At 53.0% G+C, this 22,271-nt stretch overlaps 10 protein-coding genes across 10 annotated transcripts; 5 read left to right on the forward strand and 5 right to left on the reverse strand.

The window, feature by feature from the left end:
• Positions 1-2,973: 2,973 nt before the first annotated feature.
• Positions 2,974-4,475, forward strand: PG994_015138 (cell surface metalloreductase; the record flags this gene model as incomplete). Its single annotated transcript, XM_066866547.1, has 5 exons — positions 2,974-3,165; positions 3,214-3,874; positions 3,964-4,031; positions 4,090-4,324; positions 4,375-4,475. 5 exons carry the CDS (start codon positions 2,974-2,976, stop codon positions 4,473-4,475), a joined length of 1,257 nt encoding a protein of 418 aa, XP_066708223.1.
• A 1,883-nt stretch (positions 4,476-6,358) lies between these two features.
• On the reverse strand, positions 6,359-6,751 carry PG994_015139 (uncharacterized protein; the record flags this gene model as incomplete). The annotated part of the gene is made up of 1 exon (XM_066866548.1): positions 6,359-6,751. The coding sequence occupies one exon, from the start codon at positions 6,749-6,751 to the stop codon at positions 6,359-6,361; it is 393 nt and encodes a 130-aa protein (XP_066708224.1).
• A 1,279-nt stretch (positions 6,752-8,030) lies between these two features.
• PG994_015140 (uncharacterized protein) lies at positions 8,031-11,335 on the reverse strand (the record flags this gene model as incomplete). Its single annotated transcript, XM_066866549.1, has 7 exons — positions 8,031-8,058; positions 8,122-8,954; positions 9,039-9,065; positions 9,118-9,172; positions 9,222-9,603; positions 9,668-10,240; positions 10,297-11,335. The coding sequence occupies 7 exons, from the start codon at positions 11,333-11,335 to the stop codon at positions 8,031-8,033; spliced, it is 2,937 nt and encodes a 978-aa protein (XP_066708225.1).
• Positions 11,336-12,208: 873 nt separating this feature from the next.
• On the reverse strand, positions 12,209-13,133 carry PG994_015141 (uncharacterized protein; the record flags this gene model as incomplete). The annotated part of the gene is made up of 2 exons (XM_066866550.1): positions 12,209-12,868; positions 12,930-13,133. The coding sequence occupies 2 exons, from the start codon at positions 13,131-13,133 to the stop codon at positions 12,209-12,211; spliced, it is 864 nt and encodes a 287-aa protein (XP_066708226.1).
• A 373-nt stretch (positions 13,134-13,506) lies between these two features.
• On the forward strand, positions 13,507-14,096 carry PG994_015142 (uncharacterized protein; the record flags this gene model as incomplete). The annotated part of the gene is made up of 3 exons (XM_066866551.1): positions 13,507-13,589; positions 13,648-13,720; positions 13,764-14,096. The coding sequence occupies 3 exons, from the start codon at positions 13,507-13,509 to the stop codon at positions 14,094-14,096; spliced, it is 489 nt and encodes a 162-aa protein (XP_066708227.1).
• A 511-nt stretch (positions 14,097-14,607) lies between these two features.
• On the reverse strand, positions 14,608-15,132 carry PG994_015143 (uncharacterized protein; the record flags this gene model as incomplete). The annotated part of the gene is made up of 1 exon (XM_066866552.1): positions 14,608-15,132. One exon carries the CDS (start codon positions 15,130-15,132, stop codon positions 14,608-14,610), a length of 525 nt encoding a protein of 174 aa, XP_066708228.1.
• A 370-nt stretch (positions 15,133-15,502) lies between these two features.
• PG994_015144 (uncharacterized protein) lies at positions 15,503-15,847 on the forward strand (the record flags this gene model as incomplete). Its single annotated transcript, XM_066866553.1, has 1 exon — positions 15,503-15,847. The coding sequence occupies one exon, from the start codon at positions 15,503-15,505 to the stop codon at positions 15,845-15,847; it is 345 nt and encodes a 114-aa protein (XP_066708229.1).
• A 113-nt stretch (positions 15,848-15,960) lies between these two features.
• PG994_015145 (uncharacterized protein) lies at positions 15,961-16,610 on the forward strand (the record flags this gene model as incomplete). Its single annotated transcript, XM_066866554.1, has 2 exons — positions 15,961-16,010; positions 16,343-16,610. 2 exons carry the CDS (start codon positions 15,961-15,963, stop codon positions 16,608-16,610), a joined length of 318 nt encoding a protein of 105 aa, XP_066708230.1.
• A 255-nt stretch (positions 16,611-16,865) lies between these two features.
• Positions 16,866-17,606, forward strand: PG994_015146 (protein kinase domain-containing protein; the record flags this gene model as incomplete). The annotated part of the gene is made up of 1 exon (XM_066866555.1): positions 16,866-17,606. One exon carries the CDS (start codon positions 16,866-16,868, stop codon positions 17,604-17,606), a length of 741 nt encoding a protein of 246 aa, XP_066708231.1.
• A 2,348-nt stretch (positions 17,607-19,954) lies between these two features.
• Positions 19,955-21,150, reverse strand: PG994_015147 (uncharacterized protein; the record flags this gene model as incomplete). The annotated part of the gene is made up of 5 exons (XM_066866556.1): positions 19,955-20,276; positions 20,339-20,715; positions 20,773-20,837; positions 20,890-20,926; positions 20,980-21,150. 5 exons carry the CDS (start codon positions 21,148-21,150, stop codon positions 19,955-19,957), a joined length of 972 nt encoding a protein of 323 aa, XP_066708232.1.
• Between the last annotated feature and the right edge of the window lie 1,121 nt (positions 21,151-22,271).

Here is a 22,271-nt window from a genome sequence, read left to right on the forward strand (position 1 = left end):
GTACAAAATGCCAAGCGGCAAAGAGGAAATTCATGGCATCTCAAAACCCAGCAATTCCCCAAAAGAACCTGTGTAGGAAACGAGCATGCTGCAAGTATAGACAATCAGTTATCAGTCTTTCTCTTGCAAATGCCAGGGTATTTCTGAGCTTTCAATTGAAGTTATAATGAATTATTTGTTTTTGGCCTTGAAACAGTATTGGTCACCACCAGACTCAAATTGGACCTCGGCCGTATGCAACTTCCATTCTGTATCCCAGAGATACAATAGTGGAATGACAAGGGCCCCTGCATCTGTTTTCTTGATGTAATGCCCAAGATCTTTGACAACAATCCTCCTATGCTGGCCTGGAGGGGCGGCGTGTAGACGAATCAGTGGACATAGAATTGTAGTTTCATCGTTATAGTTGAATCTGCACGGATTCATTTGGATCCCTGCTTCTGAAGTCCATGAGAGGATGATAGGCAACGGAGATGGCGCAGTGATCGGCACTCTAAAGAGCCCATTGTACAGATATTCGACGCCTATACCCATTGCAAATATGTCCCCTTTATCATGGGTAAGGCTTCTCGCATTATATTCGGGGTCCACTATCGGCCCTAGAACCGATCCTCCACGCGAAGATACTGTATACCTTCTCCTATGCCACTGGCTCCATATGCAGTAGTGCATATTTAATAAGCTACTCAGAAGGATACAGTACTAACTAGAAGACTTCAGGGGTAGTATGTCACTTTTCACCGCTTAGCACGCCTGTCTTGAATATCATAATATATACAGTAGGCTGTTCCGGACCGAGTTATAATAGTTGCGATTGCATTTTACATGTAATTATTCAAAACAAGCAGGGGGGCCAGTGAAGTCCAACTTCACACCCGACCAAGTTATGGACTTTGGGAGAGCTGTCGAGTATAGTACTGTATCGCTTACGCCTTCTGAATGTTTCCACGCATGGGTGACTATAGTACCCTTGAGTACCATCCTCCGTCCTGGGCTGGCTCTGGCGGCAGGCGTTCAAAATAGGCGCCTCCCAGTCTAATTGCAGCCGCTTTTAGAGCCTGCAGCTCATTTGGGTACTTGTACGGTTGTAGTGGTAATTGCATGTAGCGCTAAAAATGCATTGTTTTCGCAGATGCGCAGGACACCTCTCGACGAATAGTTGTACATCCATGAAGTAAACCTGGATCTTACTATAAAATGCCCGTCAGTTCTGCCCGCCAGGCGGTATTAAATTCTGTGTCTGTGTCCCTGTAGAAAACAGTACAATAACTGCTATCCGTCACCAGCTTCCCTTACCCACTTGTTACTTGATAATGGACGACAGAAAAAACTGTGTTACAAAAGTCTCTACTGACGAGCTAGCGATCGCTTCCGAATTCCCAGCGTCAATGGATTCTATATCTACTATGAATATTGCTGAACGTATTGCAGATCATAGTCCCGAGACTCTAGATAACCTGTAGAAGCAAGCCATCTTCCGAAATGATGCTGCCGCTGCTAATAAGTATAACCTCCCTCGAATCAGGCTGTCCAGGGAAGAAAACAGGCGAATCGCTCAAACCACGCATGGAATCCCCATGGAGCTTCTATACGAGGGAGTTCGATTTTCTCGACCTGGGAGGCGATGTGGCCGTATTAGTAAGAAACAGCCTACCGGCTATTCGAGTTAATATACGCGAGTTTTTAACGAAAGAATCGGACAAGACCCTTTATAAGGTATAAAGGCTCCGGCATAGTAATATTATTACCGTTTTAGAAATCTTTTAAACTCTAGAAACCTTATTTATTATATTCGAAAAGATAAACGTAATTTTAAAACATATTATTAAAAACGTCGCCTACTTAAACGAAATATAATTAATAATTATTTTTAAATAAATACCTCTTAGTTTTTAAATTTACCCGTAAATAAGTCGAATTATAATATTATATAAATATATAAATTTTAGAGGGTCTCGTTTATTTCCGAGTCGAGGGGTTTAAATATAGGTCGTTTTCTTTTAAGGACATTTTCGTTAATTTAAACGGAGAGGTTAAAATTGGTAAGTCTTTCGCGCTCTGCTTCGAAGATCATGCTCTAACGGCCGTAGCGAACCAACAATACTGCCAGAACGTAACACCCGAAGGGATATGCCGCGACATACGTATCCTTAGCAACATTACCATGAGATTAATACAGAAATACGAGAATGAGGATAGCTCTATTAAAGTCGCGACTCCTCAATGCTAGCCGCCGCACTCTAACGCCATTTCGTTCCTTTCTCTTACATTATCGGCTTCGTCTCTAGTGGATTTATTAGAGGTAAGAGATTACTCTCTACGTACATTCTACGTCGTGCCACCATAACTTACTATACGAAGCATCCACTTCTGGCAGAACATTAGAAGAGGCATCAAGGGTGGGGAAAGGAGTCGTTAATGGGGCTTGTGCAGCTAGCGCAAGCTTGCGCTGGAAGATGCTACCGCTACAAGCCAAATTCGGCTTAACATTGCGATACTGTACCTATCTGCCACCTACTCTTCGTCTTTTTGGTCCAGACATGCATATCCGATTTAGGTTGGCGCCAGTTGTAGTGATTTTTGCTTCGAGGGTCTCTTTAAATATACTATGCTGCACGCTACAGCCCAGTGACTATTGTCTGTCTCATTTCCAATGCTGTTATTTGGTACTTCAGAATGGAGTATACTGAAATATACACCGTGTGTGTAGGTGGCTTATTTACAGCGCTCCTGGTCTATCGGAACCTGTATCCATGGCTCGAGAAACTTTTGCAGAGAACGATGATATATGTGACCAAGTATTTAACATACCAGCATATCCTCCATCGTCATACCCTGGCTGGGCCATGGTCCGTAGGATCCGTGCTCACACAAAGCGCTTATGTGGCCCTGAACCTATTCTGCCTCAGCTATAGAGTCTCTTCGGTTCGAGAAAGCGCGATAAGGGCCGGATATCTTTGCTTGGCAAACCTAATGCCCGTCCTCCTTGGTCTTAACCTCAGCTTCCTCGCTGATCGCCTAGGTATTACGCTGAAAGCATGCCACAAGGTGCATTCCACGTTTGGCCTCGTATCGTTTGGTCATCTTCTCCTCCACGTCGTTGTTATTGTGGCTGAACGTGGTTCGTTCTCGTGGCATGTCACACAGGAACTCTTTGCCATGATAGTAAGCGAGGGGTCTCTGGCCTGGAATGTGCCGCACTAACACGTCCAGGGCACTCTGTCGTTGTCTCTCCTCGTCTGTCTCTCCATATCCCCCTTTCGGAGGCGCTTCTATGAAGTCTTCATCCGGACGCACCAGATCCTCGCTCTGGCCTTGGTTCTAGGCCTATGGCAACACCTCGGTTCATTTTCCGCATTTAGGTGGCTTTTAATATATATTTACTGTGGCGTCTTCTTCGGCCTCCATTTGCTCCAGGCGGGTCTTGTCTTGTATCGAAATGTTGTATGGGGCAAACCCTTACCTCGAGCCGTCATCACTCAGCACAACGGGGCCATCAGGATCCAGCTCCGTGTATCGCGCTCAGTCAAAGTCGATGCGGGGCAATACATCGGTCTTTGGATCCCAGCAGTCAGCCTCGGCTCCCTCTTCCAGGTGCATCCGTTCATGGTGACGTCGTGGGCCGAGATAGAGCAGGATAGCCTCGAGCTCTTTGTTCAGCCCCGCCGAGGTATCACTTCGAAGCTCCTCCGCGGTGCCACATTGGACGCCGGCGGAGCGTCAAGTCGCATAGCACTCTTCAGCGGCCCGCACGGTCAAGGTCTGCCTGTTTGGGACTTTGAGACCGTCCTGTTGGTCGCTACAGGCTTCGGCATTGCGGCCATGCTTCCCTACCTTAGAAAGCTTATACGCGGCTACAACCTTTCCAAAGGCCGTACGCGTCGGATTCATCTGGTATGGCTAGTTTATAGCCTCGGTAGGTTTGCCGTCACGTCTGAATCCGTACGTACTGACAAGAAACAGAGCTCGTGTCGGCTGCGGGCGACCTACTTAACGATGCTCTATCCGACGACACACTCGGTGACGGCTATGTTAGTCCAAGTGCCGGCCATCCCTGGTTCTGGCTTGCTATACTAAAAAGACTGGCAGATTCTTTGCATATCGATCTATCATGCGAGCGGCTCACAAACGCAGGAGTACGGCAAACATGCGCGGGCGACTCTGCTGCCCGGGGTGCCACAATGGGAGGAAATTCTCCAAAGCGAGATTCAAGGGGATTTCTTAATGCCAGAAATCGAAAGGATCCTGCATGGCAAGGCGGACGACGACTTTTTTCGACGACTGCAGAAATTTGAACGCGAAAAGGGACGAGTACTGGTTATAGGTAAGGAGCATGTAACGGTAGTAGCATGTGGTACTGACACCGGCCTCTAGTGTCTGCAAAGTGTGAGGTTCGGGACGAGCTCCGTTGCCTCGTGCGGCAATACATACTCGATCGAGTACAGCTGCAAGAGCTGGATTACCAGCCCGTATAGGGGGGAGGGGGTGGGGCGACTATGTCCCTAGCTATCGAGTGCAGAGCGTTCTGGTGTTATTATATTCTCCAGCGTATCAATGTAGGTAACAGGCACGTACTTCGGTACCTCGTCTAGAGTAATGAGCGGTCCTATGTACATGCAACGATAAATCTCGCAAAAAAGTATGGCAAATCAAAGCGCATGGTATGTGTTGAGGGGCTCTTGTCGCTGCGCGAATAACGGTCCGTCTTCAAATCGGGTATGGCATGTAACTGATCTGTGTAGCTTAAGATCGAATAATACTGTAGTTCGGTTTGGGTTACTCGAAGCTTCCAACAATTTACTTAGGAGCGACCAAAAAAGGCTCGGGCAGAGAAGCCGAAATGGGCCGATTTGGGAGCCTGTCTAGACACGTGAAGTGGATTGTAACTAGCCAGCCAGCGCCGGCGAGTATGGATGGCGTGAAGCCAAACACGGCGTTTACTTGATAAATATCGGATGTTCAGTCCTTAGATATAGTACAGCATGTATATACATATATGTATTAACCAGCATGTGACGTTATGATAAGTCAAGCCATCTAGGAGGAGGCCATAAGCTTTCGCCATACCCTAGAAACAGGCCTACCCTAACGACGGACCCGATGCGCCGGCTTGCCAACAAACGCGACAGAGAAGCCACGGGTGGCTCACGGGTAACCAAGAGACGAGCATGGGCGGCAGTGACCTTGGCTACCTCCCCATTGGCCCGACTCCGCCATATTATGCCATCCACGAACCGATCCCAGTTTGAGACCGATGCTTCTCGGTTGAGAAAGCTCATCGCCCAACCGGTGTCCCCGGCGATGCTGTCTTATCTGGCCTATCTCACCTACGATGCCGTGTCGAACACGGGGCAGCTCCTGAATGCATCCTCTTCACAGCTCTGTAGACCCCAACCAACAGCACTGCCCACCCTCTTTGGTTTCATCTCTCATTTGGTGGCGGTTTTCCGAGTGGCTGTTCCTACTCTTCTCTCCACCTCCATCTATCTCCGTCGCTTGAAGCCGAAATTGAAATGCGCCGTACAAACTGTCGATAGCACTGTCCACCGTATCTTTTTGACTGCGCTTATCCTTATATCTAAATACTTGAACGACCGGTCATTTAAGAACAAGACATGGGCCAAATACACCCATATGGACCTAGGCGCCTCTACGTTTGGGCTCAGCTTAGCCGAGGTGAACCTCATGGAGTTCCAGTTTCTCTCCTTGCTAAATTGGAAGCTTCAAATCACCGAAGCGGACTTGTACGAAGCGCTGGGTCCCCTTCTACGACGCCGTTCGACGGACGATCGTGAGGTGACAGAGATGTCTTCCTTTTAGGAAATACTACATATCAGGTGAATTACCCGGGCCGGAGTTGGAAGTATGGCAGTATAGATAGAATACAAGCAAAATTCCTGATAATGAGTGTTCTAACGCAGGGTGGCTTAGCGGGCTCAGACAGATTGTGGTTGGATCAGACGAGGTGACTCAGCTGACTGAAACAGCGGCCTGGGTAACAATGCTCCAGTCATGGCTTGTGGTGATTATGAGTGTAGCCAGAACTAGTGTATATAGACAGACCCATGGCACCTAGGTAGCGTCTTTAGTCCTTGATCAATAAGTAACTCTAAACAATATGCTGTTACACCCCTCTGCGGTGACGGCAATGAGTATAGTGAAAGTATCATGCCACACTATATTTATGGGGACCAGATCCGTCTATTATGTACTATCTAGGTTTATCGAGGATTCTGTTTGGAATAGTAACAAGAGACAGCGAGTAGGAATAGAATGAACTCGGTAATTCGCCAGGCAATCTATGGACTGTGGTAGGAAGGAGCTATAGGCGAGAGTAGTAAATCTTCATAGCTGCCATTTATTCCTTTGGCCCACTATCAGTTGGGTCATCAAGGACGAGAGCGGCTTGAGGCCCAGCACGAAGACGCCGCCGCTTCGCTGCTCCGTTTTTAGAGCCGCCAAACTTGTAATCAGGAAAGGCGACCAAGTGGTTTCTCTTTTCGATTTCCGCCCACTCTTTGAACTGCACGCGCACAGCCGTGGATTCCACGAGCCAGAGCTCACCGCATATCGTAGAAAAATTGGGGCGCGGGTCCCTCTCGTGGGACGCGGCTCGGATCCGGTCTCGATTGGCCCTGCGCCATAACATAAAGGCGTTGAGGGGCTTCTTGACCTTGCCGCAGCTCGCAAACCGCGCTTGTTCCTGGTGCCGGACCTCCGGCGACCGGTGAATATAGGCTTCCACATCCATAAGTGGAATGTTTTCCCAATCTCCAGTCAGCTTCTTCCACGATTCCTCGAGTCCAGCCAAGTGGCCGGGGGCAAAATCTACCCTCCCTGGATTTAGCGACTGATCGATAGTCATCTCATACCATGCGTCGAAGCTGGAAGTATCATGTCTTGGACCCCCATCCGCCTCGGCGTTGAGGGATTCGTTGTTAAAAATTGTAGGTAAACCTTCGGTACCGTAGAAGTATGGGGTGTTCTACAGTGCATCAAGGTCAGACCTAGCTCGTGTGGGTTAGAAGGAGCTACTTACCAGGCCATTGCCCTGGTGTTTTACCTCCAATCCACTGGACTCTAGAGGCTGGGTGGGCCCATATGCATATGGCGGCTGCTGCCCTTGTCAGTCTCAAACTTGAACATGGAGGGACGGACTCTGGTACCGGCAACGTAATGTGCTCATTTAGATCAACCATGCCGGCGCAGAGGACCGGCGAAAGGTATGGAGTGGCCGGCAGCCGTTGGGACAGGAGTGTCATCGCGGGATCGCAATGGCACAGCAGGCCGTTGGCTCTCGGGATCCATTGGTCTTGATCCGCAAGGGGCTGTACCGCTTGATCCATCGTTGGTAGGGCGACAGTTTACAGCATAACCCAGGCAAGAAAGCTGTAACGCTATGACCGTGCTTGCTGTTTACACTCCGGAGCTCTTCTCTCATGCAGAGTTGCTATTTGTCTATTTCTAGCACAAAGAATCTGGACAGTCGATAAGTGGCTGAAGCAATAATATTCGTAGGTAATTCCAATGCCGGAATGAGATGGATGTATCGCATGGGCAAGATATGCTGCACGACAAGACTCTTGTGGGGTTGTCAAAGAGGAGCCAGAACCCAAGGCAAGGCAGCGATTAGTGTACTTGGTGGAATGTACATATTGTACCCACACGCGTGTGGATTCCGCAATGCTACATAGGCCGTAGGTACACGAGTCAGACCCTTGAAAGTACTTACGTATACCTATAAAAGCTAGAAGTGGATGCAAAACTTGATTGCCAGGGATTGAATTTCCCCTGCGTAGAAGTATCGACTTGTATGTACGTATGAGAGGACAGCGGAACCTATTATGGAAAGTCGGGTATATGACTGTAGTAGCTCTACTTATTTGGTGCACATCGTGAGGCTGTAAGTGGGTGTCAAAGCGGGATGAATTGGAGACAGGTCAGACGTGGGACTCAGGTAGATCTAATCTTCCCTACTCTGAAATCTAATCTAATCAATCTAATCTCTCTATCTGGGCTCGCGTATTACTCTAGTAAACAAGAAACGCGATAAAGCGTCTATAAGGAAGCACAGTAATCAGCTAATGTCGCCTCAATCGTTTCCGCCGGCCCGCCTCGTACGTTTCCGTATTTTTGCGTTTTCTGGGTTGATGATCGAGCGTTCCAAACCAAGCCTCGAGACACTGCTGGGAGAGAAGCCGCTGTAGCGTGAACGGGGAGCCGCTGATCTGGCACGTGGTACCCGGACCTTCTTCGAGCGCGATCGAAAATGGCTCTTCGCGGCTGCGTATCTGGAAGCGGACCTGTTTGAAAAAGTTTCCATCGCGTCGCACCGAGGACCGGTCCTGGAAGGAACCCGGGAGCACCCGGCTGCGGAATCGGAACGCGGCAGACCCTCGGTCCAACTGGGACATCAGCGCCTCGAACTCGGGCGTCTTTGCCTTAAGCCGGCACTGGATGTGTCCCACGCACTCGTAGGTCCCATTGGCCCGTTGGAACGGTCGGGTATCGTCCAGTTCAAAAATAAACAGCTCAGCCCGCAATCGATAGACGAGCTTCTCCAATGCCGACGAGTTCCAAATCGTCTCGCGGGCCACCTTGCCAATCCTGTCCATCTCGGTCAGGTTGTCGAGCGCCGGTCCGCGCGCGCCAAAATCCACATCGAAACGGAAGTAGTTGCCCTTTTTCGCGCTGAGAAGCTGGCTCGTAGGCCGTTCGGAACTTCCAAGCGCCAAGACGGCCCGCAGGATGCGCACGGGAAACGAATCTTTCCAGAAGCAGCGCGAACGGGACATCTCGGGCCTCTCTGCTTGGGTGGAGCCGGTCCCGAAGGACGCGACCAGGCTGGGTTCCGGTGTGGCCGGAAACAATGCGGCAACTTCGCGGGTGGCTATGGATACCGGGTTGTTATACGTTAGTCCGCCGTCCTGGAAACTACCGAGGCCTTCGATGTCCTGTGGTTTTAGATAACTGGAGGCACTCGATTAGCGGAAGGAAGGCGGGGTGATGCCGCTTCGGCCGCTACGACGGGTACTTACTATGGCGCAGCCGTGGCACACAGCAGGCTGGACTTCCTTAGCTTGATCGGTTGAGCATAGACAAAGGCGCTGGACTTACATCTTCCAGAGAGGGATCCGGCTCATTCCCATTTCCGGTTGGAGGACGTGATAATCTGTTCAGGCCACGCAGGTTAATAAGACTCTCCCCCCTTTTTTCCATACCTGTCCGTCGGACCGCCTAAGATGGACTTACCAGTGCTATCGTCGCGTTTGCCCACACCGTTGTAGTTGCTGAAGATACAGGTGCTGACGTCTTTGATCGTGGTTACCGGCACACCCACCATGGCGCCCATCTCGGTCGCCTTGGAGCAGTCGATTATGCTTCTCCCTGCACCGAAGACGCCCTGTAGGGCTGTTCTCAGGTTCCGGGTCGGGTATCGGCTATCGGCCACGAGCGAAAGCAGGAACTGGCACAGCGGAGACAGCCACGGGATCCAGAGGGACATTCGAGGTCGGAAGGCAAGGCGTGCTAACCTGTCGAAGGCGGCTATGCAGTCTTCGATGGGCCATTGGTTGACGCCAAGCGCAAAGGCGATGATGGCACCTGTATGAATCACTACTATCAGCTTTCCCGACGCCGCTCGCCTTCCGTGGAGTGACGGGTATACCAGAGCTTGTGCCGTAGATTACGTCGAAGTTTCGTTGCACCGGATAGGGCAGCCCGACTCGGTCCTGCAGAGCCTGGATGGACTCGAGTGCGACTCTCCCCCTCGTGCCTCCTCCGTCAATGCTGAGTACGCGCACGCTCGCTGTGCTCGGCTTGACCCGCACCGACAGATCAGCGGTATCGGCAAGGCAGAGAAAGCATTTGTTGACATGGAAAAGCCAGGGATCCGTCTCGCTCTTGGCCCCAAATATCTTGACGCAGTTCTGGTCTACCGAATGCCCGCAGGGCAGGGCGAACTGCGGTCTCTGGCGGATGCACACGAAGCAGGTATCGTCCGAGGTCCAAGCCGAAAGCCTTCCGTGATGACGCCGCATTGTGTTTCGGTGAACCTCCATCGACGACCCAAGTCGACGGTACTCGCCAAAGTGAACAACCATCTCATCTTCCACCAAGTTAGCGAACGTAGAAGGGAGAAGCATACAGTCGGATCCTTCATCGGCCAAGACGAGACCCTTGCATACGCGATAACACGTTTCTCTATATAACGCGGCGAATGCGTGCCGGGGGCTGAAGGCTATCGAGATGGTCATTTGCTTTCGATCTCGGCTACAGACAGGGCAGAGAACTTACGATGCATTCCGGGAGGGTATTGATCGAGGATGAAGCTTGAGGCAATCAGGGGGACGCCAACCTCTTTCAGAGCCTTCAGGGAATGGAAATTCTTCAGGAACCGGGCTAGGTGTGCGTCCAGATCCGGCGCAACAGGGGTATGTGCGCGCGAGGTACGGACCAGGTCAAACGGTTCACGAGGCGCCTGCGTAATGTGCACTGCCGTGCTTTGGAGCATTTCTGCCAGATGGAGGGCACTGAAGAGGCAGTCGGAAGCAAGCCTTCCTTGCCTCACACTTTCCGACAGATCCGACACAACACGGGACAGTTTGCTGAAGGACCGGGCCTTATACCCCTGCCTGCGCCGGGAGCTACTAGGCTCGGGGCCTACACGTACGATACGAATGCCCGCAAAGCGGTCTCTTATGTCTATACTGGTCTCTTGGCGTATCAAGTCTCTAAAAGCCGCCAGGTGGTCGTCTTCCGAACCCTCGGCAACGACCAACACTAGCCAGGGAGGAACGTGGATGGTGGAGGGCTGTCCCTTATCTAGCCACGCCGCCAAGCGATGAGCGACTCTACGAGGGCCACCGACGTCGTCCGCAAAGAAGCAAACCACGTTGGCGAACGGGACGAGGAGCCGGTAAAATATGTGATCGATTACCTCTGTGGCCTTTTGTGGCTGGGGAAGACTTTGCAGAGAACGGACGATACTGTCATGGCAGTTCTGCGACTTCCAAAGCCTTGTGATCCGGTTGTGCATAGGAAGATCGGCGTCGGCGAAGAAGCTAGGTCTTCCGCTCCGATTGCCAGCCAGGGCGTGCAGGTGGATCTCTCCGTGCGCCCTTCTCCCGCCCCCGGGGAGCGCGCTTCCTATCCCTAGCCTCTCGAGGAATTGGAGCTTGGACTGGTTCCCGATCAGAACGACCAGATTCGGGAATTCCTCTTCTGGCTTGGCCAGGCTACCTAGGAGCAGCCGCGGGCGCGAGGAGATCTCCAGGACAGGTTCGTGGTCCTTGCGCAGGATGCTCAGCCAGCTCGTATGCTTGCAAGTCGACATGCTTATGCCGCAGAAAGGAAAGCCTAGGAGACCCAGCTCCTTATATAAGAGGGACGACGCCGTGGCGCTCGTAACAGCTGCGGCATCGAGGAGACAGAAACGGAGGCGCTGGGTGGTAAGCCGAATCCGGAGCTTCTGGCTGGCAGGTATGGCGTCCTTAAATCAGGCACTGCGGGCGAAGGTATGGAGCTGCCAAGGAGAACCACGGCGCGTATTGACAATCGTAATGGCGCCCACGATTACATACCATCTATCGCGTTTGTGAAGTCTGTGGCAGGTCGCGTAGCAGGGAATTCAAACGCCTCCACCACCGTCCCAAGTTCTGCCCACCAAGCTGTAGTTCTCCCTCCGACGCCGCGGCCCGTCTAAAGGATGTCGCCGTTAGCGACCTCTGCTCGAACTGCCGCAATAACGGCCCAGAGGGTCTGAGAGGGCTGGCACACCACGTGCATCACCACGTCCATGAATGCTCTTGCGGCCGGCCCGTTCCGAAGCCGAGCGCAGAGCTTCCTGCTACGCCGTTCTGGCAAGGAAAAGCCGACAGGAACCCTCCTCCCGTCAACCTGGCGGCAAAACCAAAAGCGCGGGATCGTCGACACGCTCACGGGGGTGCGGCTCCCAAGTAGGAGAATGACGTTACACGGGGGAGGAAAGGACTACTGGGTGGAACGTTTCTCGACGGCATGCTTTAGTCATTCAGCGGATTTAGCCATAGCTAGCGAATCGCGATTCGACGCACAAAATTTATGATAACCTGTTGAGAAGTGACGAACTGATCCCTTACTGTGCCGATCCGAGAATCATCTGCAGAAACAGGATTCGGCACTACCTGCACTGTAACTATGGTAACATCACGAGGACTGGGACCCCCTTTCAGGCCTGCAGAAGCCGTTTGAACTCCCCGAGTAATGCAACCACCATTCGAGCCCCGTCGCGTAAGTCGACAGTGGCCACATGCTCTGGATCAACCCCGGGCAGGCGTGTGTTGTTTGTCAGCGGACGAGAAAGCTCCGACGCGTCGTCCACCATCGGCATAGGTCCGTCCGCAGGGCCATCATGCAGCATCCGCACCATTGCCTCTACCCCGACAATATCCCCCATATCTACATCTTGCATGTAGCCACCGCCGAGGCGCTCTAGGGAAACCTCTACATCGTCTCCTGTGGGTGGACTAGGTGGTATCAAGACAGCACCGTGGCCCTCCTGCCACGTACTCATGCCGGGGTCTCCATCGAGCTCCGCCTCGGCATCCGAATCGCCCATGTTGGCTTCTTGTAGAATGTCCGCGTCCCATTCTTTTCCAGGGGACTTCCTCTCCGGAGTTTCTTGCGGTGGCGGCGGCGTCGAGTCCGAGGAGCTGCTTTCGCCCGGATCGGCGACGACGATCTCGTCACGGGCCTGAGGAGTCTTCTGTCGTCTTCGGCCTCTGCGGCACCCCTTGCGTTGGCCGGACCCGGGCGGGCGCCCCTTCCGCGGTGTCGATCTGCGTTGAGGTTTCTGGCGTATTCCGCCGTGCTGGTTCAGATCTCGAAGCTAACGAATGCATGAGGAACGGACGTTGGGGGCGAGGGGCTCTAGGTCGGCCAGGACTTACGAGGCTATTGACATCGGGGACTTGCATGCCCTGGGGAAGATGCATTATACCATCCAGCTTATCATAGGTAGGATTCCAGAAGACGTAGGCGGCAAAAATGTTACATTTGACGCCCGTTTGGAGCATCTTGCTCATGCCGCTGTTTGTTCGTTTCCGGGCCATCTCTTTCTCGTCTCGGGTGTAGTTGCACATGGCGTTCTCCATGTTGGTACGGCGACGATGACCTCCAGAAGTGCTGTCTGCTGCACAGGCTTCGGGGCGGCCTTTTCAATCGGGCGTTGGGGTGCCTCCGAGATTGGCTCTTGGATGTCCCTCCACTTTCGAATTGACAGAAAAGGCTATCACAGCACGTATGTACAGTACCTGGACACATAGTGGCAGCACCTAGCAAAAAGTACGTACTGGCCGGTGCGACCCCTCATAACGGCGCGTCCAACGTACTCAGGTACTGTATAGGTGTACTTGCATCTGTATAATAGGCTTGGTCATAAGCCATTTGCGGAGCGAGAAAGAAATAAGCACTGCAGGGGGGACTTTGTGTAGGACCTAGGTAGCGTGTACTATGTATATACCTGCTATGCTCGACGAAACGTACCGATACTGGTACGTACAAGAAGATGTCCCCATCGTTTTGATGGGTACTATGTATTGTACTACGCAGTAAGTCGCAAATATCGTTCCCCCCACACTGCCACGTTTTCGCTAAACATGTCTCCAGTTCGAGATGCAGACAAGCCTTTGAGCCTCCCACCCTAAGGGTCATTCTCCTCTCCTTTTGTTGCTTAAACCCTGTACCTGCTAACGGGCACCCGATCGGTCCTGTCCATTCTCCAGTTCCCACCGAGCATTGGCCTGCTCGATCTTGGCATTGCACCGACGCACGACCGAGTGCGCCCCGCTGACGTGATACTGGAGGACCGGCATCAAGGGCAACACCACGCCATCGAGAAGATCGCGGTAGTAGGCGATCTCCTGTCGCAGACGACCGTTTTCTCGCGTCAGTTCGACGAGCCTCTGCTCCCGGGAAGTGCTCGCCCCTTTGGCTGCTCGGATGTCCTCGGGATCAAACGCCGTCGTCGTGCCCCCAAGTGCCCGTATCTCGTGGTCGACAAGGGTTGGGGGCCGCGGCTTGTGCTCGGCGCGTTGGCCGCTCTGGTGCGTCTTTGATCCATCCATGGCGGGTGAGAGGGAGAGACGGCGATGGTGCGCGAGTGGGGCGCCGTAGTAGCAATCATCGACAACGGGGAGGTCGCGCTGCTGTGCTGCTCGTCCCTTTATGTTGCGTAATCCACACAGTCATCCATTTTTGGTAACAAGAGGACGGACCCCCTAGTGCGCAGGGCCATTTTGGGAGATTTTCTTTGGATTGTACCTCTGTTGGATGGATTCGCGCCCTCCCATCCTGCGTGTATCTACATGCGGGACCACGGCTACTGGGGCCGGTCGGTATTGAAATTGCACAACCCCCTACAAGGAAGAGTTTAGTAAAGATGGCAAGCGAATTACTTGTACTAAGTGTGTTCTGTAGACATGTAGAAGTAATAAAGCGGCAATGTGTTGATTGATGCAAGCCTTAAACCCTGTTCCCTGTCGTCCCCTCTATCTCCACACTAACAACCCCACACCGCCCCACCGCTATAACCTAGACGCAAGCACCAGCCGGCAACCCCCCCCCCCCCTAGTCCCATGTTCCTATCTCGGCCCTCTTGGACGGGATTTCGCACTCTTGGTCGGCCTTCCTCTTGAGAGCGCCCACGGCTGCTACACTTTCCGCCGCCTCGGCGAAAGACATGAGGGCCTTGGAACCCGATGTATCGTCGGATTGGGGCGACGCGGATGTTGCCATTGAAGATGCAAGCGGCACGTAGACGCCCAGTTCGTTGGCTGGCACGAAGGTTACTGCGTCGGCTTCGGCCGTGGGGACGGCAGCGCGCTGCGCCGCGGCCAAATTGGCTACATCTCGCTCAAGGGTCTCGATCAGCTCCTGTTGCGCCTGGACCACCCTTTGTTGCATCTCTTCGCGCTGGATGCATTCTTGCTTCTCGCGTTGCAGTTGGGCAATCGTGTCGCGCAGACCCAACTTTTCCCGATGCCCCGCTTCGGCCTGTAATTGCCATTGGTGGAGGGAAGCGCCGTACTCCTCAAGCGCGGTCAGCAACACCCTGACGGGTATAGTGTATTGCATAGCCTGGACGTGGGACATGATGGCGGTGGTGTTGGTGACGGTATGCTATCGTTATGGTCTGCTGCAGCCAGTGGGCACCAAGGGTTCGACTCGACCTTCGCCCAATATATTGTCATCGCAGCTGTCGTCCTACTGACATCCCCTGAACCAGACCGCAGGGGTTTTGCCTTCGATATGGTTCACCTCATCCAAATCCGGCTCATGAAAGCACCATGCCGATTGTGGAGGCTTCGCAACCCCGGCCAGCCTTTTCTATCCAAAATCGGCACCGTGTCACGCAGTCACCGCAACGGTCTCCTATTTACCATAAATGGCGGCTGATGGCACCATAAAAATGATTCGCATCCGATTCGAGAGATACTGCAAACCACACACCCGACCTTCTACCATGTTTCCCAACCAGCCCTTCGGTAGCGACTTTGTGCCGAGACTGCAGCAGCAGCAGCAGCAGCAGCAGCAGCAGCCGCCGCCTCTGCAAAATGCACGCCCGAGGTTGGCGCTGCATCAGCTGCGTAGACTGAGCCCCAGTCCCCAGCGCATGTCTTTGCCCAATAACTCGGCGGCCACGAGCCTCGCCCCGGCAGGGTCCCATGCACAGGCCTGGCAAGGAACCGGCTTCGGCCACGGCACTGCAGCTGGGCTGCGGCCGGCGAACCCGTTGCATACGTTGGACCATCAAACCGCCGCCTCTGGTGTGTTGGAGGAGACGGAGGTCAACTTCCAGCCGGGGTAAGACCAGCTTCTTCCTGCCCCCAATGCTCCCCTGCCCCAAGCCCTTCCAAGTCCGCCAGGTCGCTGATAGTAGGCCCTGCAAGTATCCGATCATTGAACGATATTTACGCCAAAATGGAGGGGCTCTACATAAAGGTCGATGCCATGCACGTGAGAAACGAGGAGTAAGTGGAATGGCCACCATCATCACCACGCCGATTCGCCTTCCCAAAAACGTGTATTAACTGGGACAAAAGGGCTCAGCGCGATTTGACCCAGGCCTATGGCGCGTAAGTCGGAACACCGGTCACTTCCGATTAATGGACTGAGAGATGCGGGAGTGCTAACTTTCCCGGTGGCCAGGCTGAACCAACTGTTAACTATGTATGTCTCCGGTCCGGCCAGACTTTCGGTGATACTAATGCAGCCCAACTCACCAGGGTCCAGAAGCTAGACGAGGGGTAAGTTAATTCGAAAGCAGGGATACGATCCGTCGCCCATGTTCTAACAGAACTAGTTACCAGAACCAGAAAGACAACCTTGAGGGCTGGGCCACCAAACTGGAAGCTTTATTCGAACTGCTGACCCAGGAGTTGATGCTATGCGAGCAACAGCGACCGCCACAACAACGACAGCAACTACAACAACTACAACAGCAATTACAGCAACAACAACAACAACAGCAGCAGCAGCAGCAGCAGCCTCAGCTGCAGCAACAGCAAGAACTACAAGAGCAGGAGGACCAACAGCTCGTAGATCCTAATACATTGTATTTCGAGCAATGATCAAAACACGTGTGGATAATACTCTCGGAGGGGAGGGGGGGGGGGGAAGAGGGATTGGATAATTATCGTACAGTTTCAGCTTTATTTATCGCAACTTCCATTTGAAATTCGTATTACTTGCCGTGCTTCACACTCCTGTAACTTGCCAAACAATATGCGAAGTGCTGTACTGGAGCCAAATCTGGCGTCGTGCCAGGTATATAGTTAAATTCCTAATGCGCATCGTTTCTTGTATCCTCTTCCTAGGTAAAAACCATGTCGCCTAACCACATGGCAGCTGTGAGCTCCGGTTCGGCCTCTACGCCCTTGCGCCTGCTACGGCCCGTCTACCTCGATCGGCATCCAAGTCAAGACTACGACCTTGTACAAAAAACAGCCAAGGTATGGATCGGCGCGTCGCGCGCAAGCCGTTCACGGCAGTTGGTCGTCATAAAGGAAATATATCACACAACAACACTCCAAGAGCTTCGGTGTACGGTCCGCATTATGCACCCGCACGTTGCGCCTGTCCTGGCCCTCTACTGCTGCCGAGATCAGTGCTTTGCCGTATACGAGTTTCTGGAACTCGACCTCTTTGATGTCCTTCCTCTGGCGACAGAGGTCGAAATCGCCAGCGTAATGGCGCAGGCTCGTTCTGAATCACCGCCCCCCCAAGATCGGGCGTCTCTGACTGGCTACAGCTCCTGGACGGCATCAATTATCTGCTCTCGGAGTCACTCACGCCGCAGATCCACACGATACGCATCTCATCGTACGGCGTTGTCAAGCTTGGTACTGCACCTCGTTCCTTCCAAGACCTACGGTGGCGATGCTGACCATCCCTCCAGTTATGGATTGGGATTACGACCGGACGAGCTCATCGAGCCGCGTAGAAGGAAACAGGTTCGTGATCGGCTATCTGGAGGAACTGCTCGACATGATGAGCGAGAACGGCGACGGCCGAAGCTCGGAGGCTCTCGGTTTTCTGAAGTGCCTACGCAGCGGGCGCCTCCCTGACACAAACGTATAGTTACCGTGGCCAAGACTCATCGTGCGACCTGGCGCTGACATCCATGTAGCATCCATTCCTTGCCCAGTCGAGGGGAGAAGGGGCACTACTAGAGGCGGTTAGGTTCGCCACGCGGAAAATCTTGGCCAAGAACCTAGCTGGGTATGTAGGCACGACGGCGTAGTCCTGCCGCTTTTTGGCCTTCGACGAGTCATTGCTCTCTGGTCAAGAATTTTGGTAGCATCGCGACGGTGATGCGAGCCTTTGGGCTAGTGTATGGTGTTCGACGCTGACGGTGATGATCAGCACGTGTGGAAGTATGTAGCCTCGTCGGTCGGCGTACAGCTGGCCCGGTCCCCGCCCGAAACAAGGGTTGTATTAGCTTCGACCCGACCTTGTGCGCCCGGTGGTTCTCCGGATCTGGACATAGCGGGTCTGCGAGATGTGATATTGAAAATCAGTATCGGGTCTGGCTTAGCATAGTACTAGCCCGATTGCGGCGGTCATCACCGTAGAACCCCGCCGGTAGGAGCGCGAGCCGTAATGCCCAAGCTGACGACCCTCCCCCTCGCAGAGTGGGCTGGCCTTGGTGCAAGTTGCGTGTCAGGGGAGGGGGAGGGATATGGCCGCCTTTTGGCTGGCGTAGAGAATTTTAGCGTAACGCCAACGATTAGGAAGATTAGCAAGAACTTGACTCCACTCGCAGCGCCGCAGCTGCAGCCTTGGGCATTCCCCCAACACCTCCGCTGAACCGAGAAGCTGCAAATAATCCATCCAGAGCTTGGAACGCGGTAGATATGGTATGATCGCCTGTGCGAGATGCTTTGTTCCAATGCCATCGGGAAGGACTTCCGATAACAGGACGTTTCGTAGGCGCGTGAGTAGGATACGGGGCTTCCGAAAAGATTATGCTGCTAGAGACAGGGATTTCTCGTGGGATAAGGCGAGTCAATTAGGTATGCCGTACGATCTGGTCAGATTTTGCGTGCCGCTCATTTTGGGAGCAGAGCGCGTCCCGACCGTTTGGTTCACTAGACGAGTTTGGAGACTGAGGCAGATTACTCCTTATATAGATAGACAGGAGAACCACGACTGGGCGGAGCACGGACCGGGGCCCATGACAGTTCCCCCGCAGTATCCAATAGGTTCAAAGAATGAGGTAGGCATCAGGGGTGGTGGGCCACTAGTCGAAGCTAAATGTCCATAGCAACTACGTGCTCGAGTCAGGACATCATATAATGGGTATCAATAGATAATCAGCGTCAAGTGGGATCTGCGGCCCATCCGCCTGATTCCCCGAATCCGATAGATTTCGTTCGTCGCAACTCCATCGCGACTCGTCGGTCGGCTCGCCTTCCGACGTCCCAGCCCGAGCTCGACTAACTAGATGGAGTAACACGGTCGCGGTTCTTGCGCGGCTATGCTTGGGTACCCGCTGCAGGCTCCACCAGGCGCTTCAGTAACTTGTCCCCGCCGGGATAGTTACCGTTTTTGATTGTATCACCGAAGGACGGTCTCGTCGATTTTCCCGGACTTGCCTCTCTCCATGTGGACCAGGTTTCCTTTTCGAGAGCCACTACTATGAGCAAGGCTGCAGCTCGCGCGACGACCAGAGGCCGGTATTCGATGCCAATGGAACTCGGCAGGTTCTTCAGGCCCGCAAGGGCTTGGCAGCCTGGCTGCGTCCAGAAGGATCGTGCAAGTACTAAACGCCCCCCCCCCCCACTGGATTTTGGCTGATGCCTAAGCCGAAGTAGTGCAGCATGGTTTGTATGCCGTGCAACGAGAAGGCTCCCGGGTTACAATTGAATCTAAAGCCGTTAAAGCAGCGAGAGCAGATAATATTCAGTTCTCTTCTAAATTTGGAATATAATATAATCGAAAAGAGGAATGCGCTATGGAAATATCCGGCATATTGGAAACGCATAACCTGAAATTGGTTATCGCAGCAATCCAGGTTTCCCAGCTGCGGTGGGCAGCCTCTGGTCAAAGGTTTGCACCTCGGGTCGGGGCGCGACTTTTAAATGTAAAGGGGGAAAAGGAATGACTTTTTAATTAACAAAAAAGATTATTTATTTGCCATACCGATTAAAAAAAATATCTTGAAGAAAAGAAACTATATAACTATATAAACTGGTATGTGGGAACTTTTGCAGTCTTTCTCTTATACGCACTAGCTGGCAGTGTTTGAGTGTTAGTGGCGGCTGTTGCGGCTGTCCTAGATCCCTTGCTGGAATACCTGCGTTTGATGCGAATTGTATCTCGAAGTAACCTTCCGTCCCGAAGCCGCTCTACGTGTCCCCATCCGCCGACATACAGGCATCCCCATCAGTTCCTTCGGCGGTCCAGGCCCCCCCTAGCTCAGGCGAAGAGCTGTGTCGCTACGGCTCAGATCCTCCAGCCGGACGAAGCTATCAAAGCTCTTGCCGCTACCCTTGAAGCGACGCACCCCGGACCGGGGCGTATTCCTCGTATCTTTCCCAGCCCGGGCCGAAGAGCCTTTCCTTCTGTGTACCCACGAAAAAAGGGGACCGAGTAGTGGAAGGCTAACGCATATGATGCCCAGGTTCGGCTCGGTCGTGGAGAGGAAGTCGGCGTAGACCATGGTGCCAGTCAAGTCTCCGCCCAGGTCAACACTGGTCAGACTTAGGATGCGGAGGATGGCGACAACGACGGTCCTGTGAGGCCGGGCCCGTCAGTTCAAGCTAGCAACTCGGTTACAACTGGGACGGGTACGTACAAGAGCCCAACGGCGAAGACCCCAACCAATGCCGCCTTCGTCTTGGCTGCCACCTTCAGGCCTAACACGGTACTCATGGGAAGCAACAAGATGGCCATGTCGGTCACGGCATTGGAGGCACCCAGGGCGATGAAGCTACCAACTTGGTCGCCACAGCTGCCTTCGGTGACGGTAGGATCGTATGTTTTCGAGAATGGCCGGCATATAAGGAATATCTGGAGGATGTTGGCGGTGCTCCAAATGACAACAAAGGCAATGGTGGCCTTCGTTGCGATCCTCATGCTACGATTGACGAAAAGTCGGAGATAGAAGCACAGCATGGAGAGTTTGATGAGGGTAATGGCCACTGCGTAAATTACCTCGTACGCCAGGAGAAGCTGGATGCAGGCTTCAGTACGTATCCAGTTTCCTCACGAGGCGAGAGATGGACGTACCTTCAGGATAAGTGGGATATTCGCCATCGTTTCGGAAATCGGGTATCCAATGCCCATAGGCAACCCTATAACCGTCAGAATTACGCAGAGCGTAGCAGCAGACCATTGTAAACCTACATAATCCTTGGATGACGAGCATGCCAACACCGTGCGGCTAGGTATCCTCCATGAGTATACAAACCGCTGAAGGAGCGTAGAAGAACTTACCGCGCTGAACATAACAAGAGCATCATCCCAACCAAGCCCCTGTTTAGTGGACACACGTAGGTACAGCCGTAGGGCAACAACAACCAGCATAAGAAATACGAGGGCACAATTGACGACGAAGTGAGTTCGTACGGGGGGAAGGAGGGGGAAAGATACGTAATAAAGAGCCATTGTGAAATGAAGACTATGAGAGTCACGTTGCTCCCGTGAATCGAACCAGAGTTTGTTTTGCGTTCTCATAGGAAACAGGAGAATTTGAGACTTCGACCGTCGCAGGATGCCAGAAGCTTTAAGCACCTCGATGATCCTCGCCACCGCCGAAAAAAAGCAGAGCCCCGTGAATAGAGTTGTTGCGCCAGGACTGTACACTTAGCCCACGTTTCGTCAGGACTGCTGTTTTCTTGCGCATCACTACTGGCCATACAAGCACGTAAGAGCTACATGGGTTCTATCTTAACCGAGGAAGGGGTCCTACCAAGGTACGGGAAAATCTACAAGGCAACTTAGGCAACTTGCGCGGTATAGTTTACGGGTCGAGGTTGCAACGTTCCGGCCGTCTCTTCCCATGAACGTCTGGACCCACTGAGCGTAGTCCAACACAGCTATCGATGTTCACAAGAGCACGGCTCGGTACGGTATCGTCTACTAATGGGCATGGGCCTCGATGTTTCCTAGACAGTAGCAATCATCCTGGTGTAACACATACGTTTTGGGAAGATATGTACAGTGCACTTGCCGCACGCAAAAGTGGATCACCACTACATGCGTGCGATATAGTAGTACATGTACTCTGTACGACAGCACTCTATACACGTAGTCATATGCAGGCTGACACACTAATGCGGGAGCTGGTCCACGCCAACGTGATTCAGATACTATAATCAAAGAACCCCACTGGCTCAAATTGCCAAGGCGGGGGTACATGGGCCCCCTACCTCGAGAGACCACCCGAACCCTGGTCCACCAGTAATGGCCGGGGAAATCCCGTCTCGCCTTCCGCAAGCTACCTCCCTTACGCGGCGGAAGATGCCACCTCGACAGCGGCCCATTGGACATGGGTCGAGGTGCTACAAACCACTGCGGCTTCTTCGCGCCGACGGGAGCCACGGCCGTGTGCCGGAAGAAGCGTCTAAATCAGATCAACAAGGAGTATTACTAAAATTCTTACATAAAGCCCTGATTGCCCGATGCCGAAGTATATCTATCGGTCTTCTCCCACGTCATTTGGGCGTCCTCATCACTCCGAGCCCAAGACCACTACCCATAACTCCCAGTCTCCATTCCGTTCCTCT

This window comes from Apiospora phragmitis, assembly GCF_038363925.1.
Source record: "Apiospora phragmitis strain CBS 135458 chromosome Unknown utg000014l:1.0-1827420.0:1.0-1829600.0, whole genome shotgun sequence".
NCBI lineage: Eukaryota > Fungi > Ascomycota > Sordariomycetes > Amphisphaeriales > Apiosporaceae > Apiospora > Apiospora phragmitis.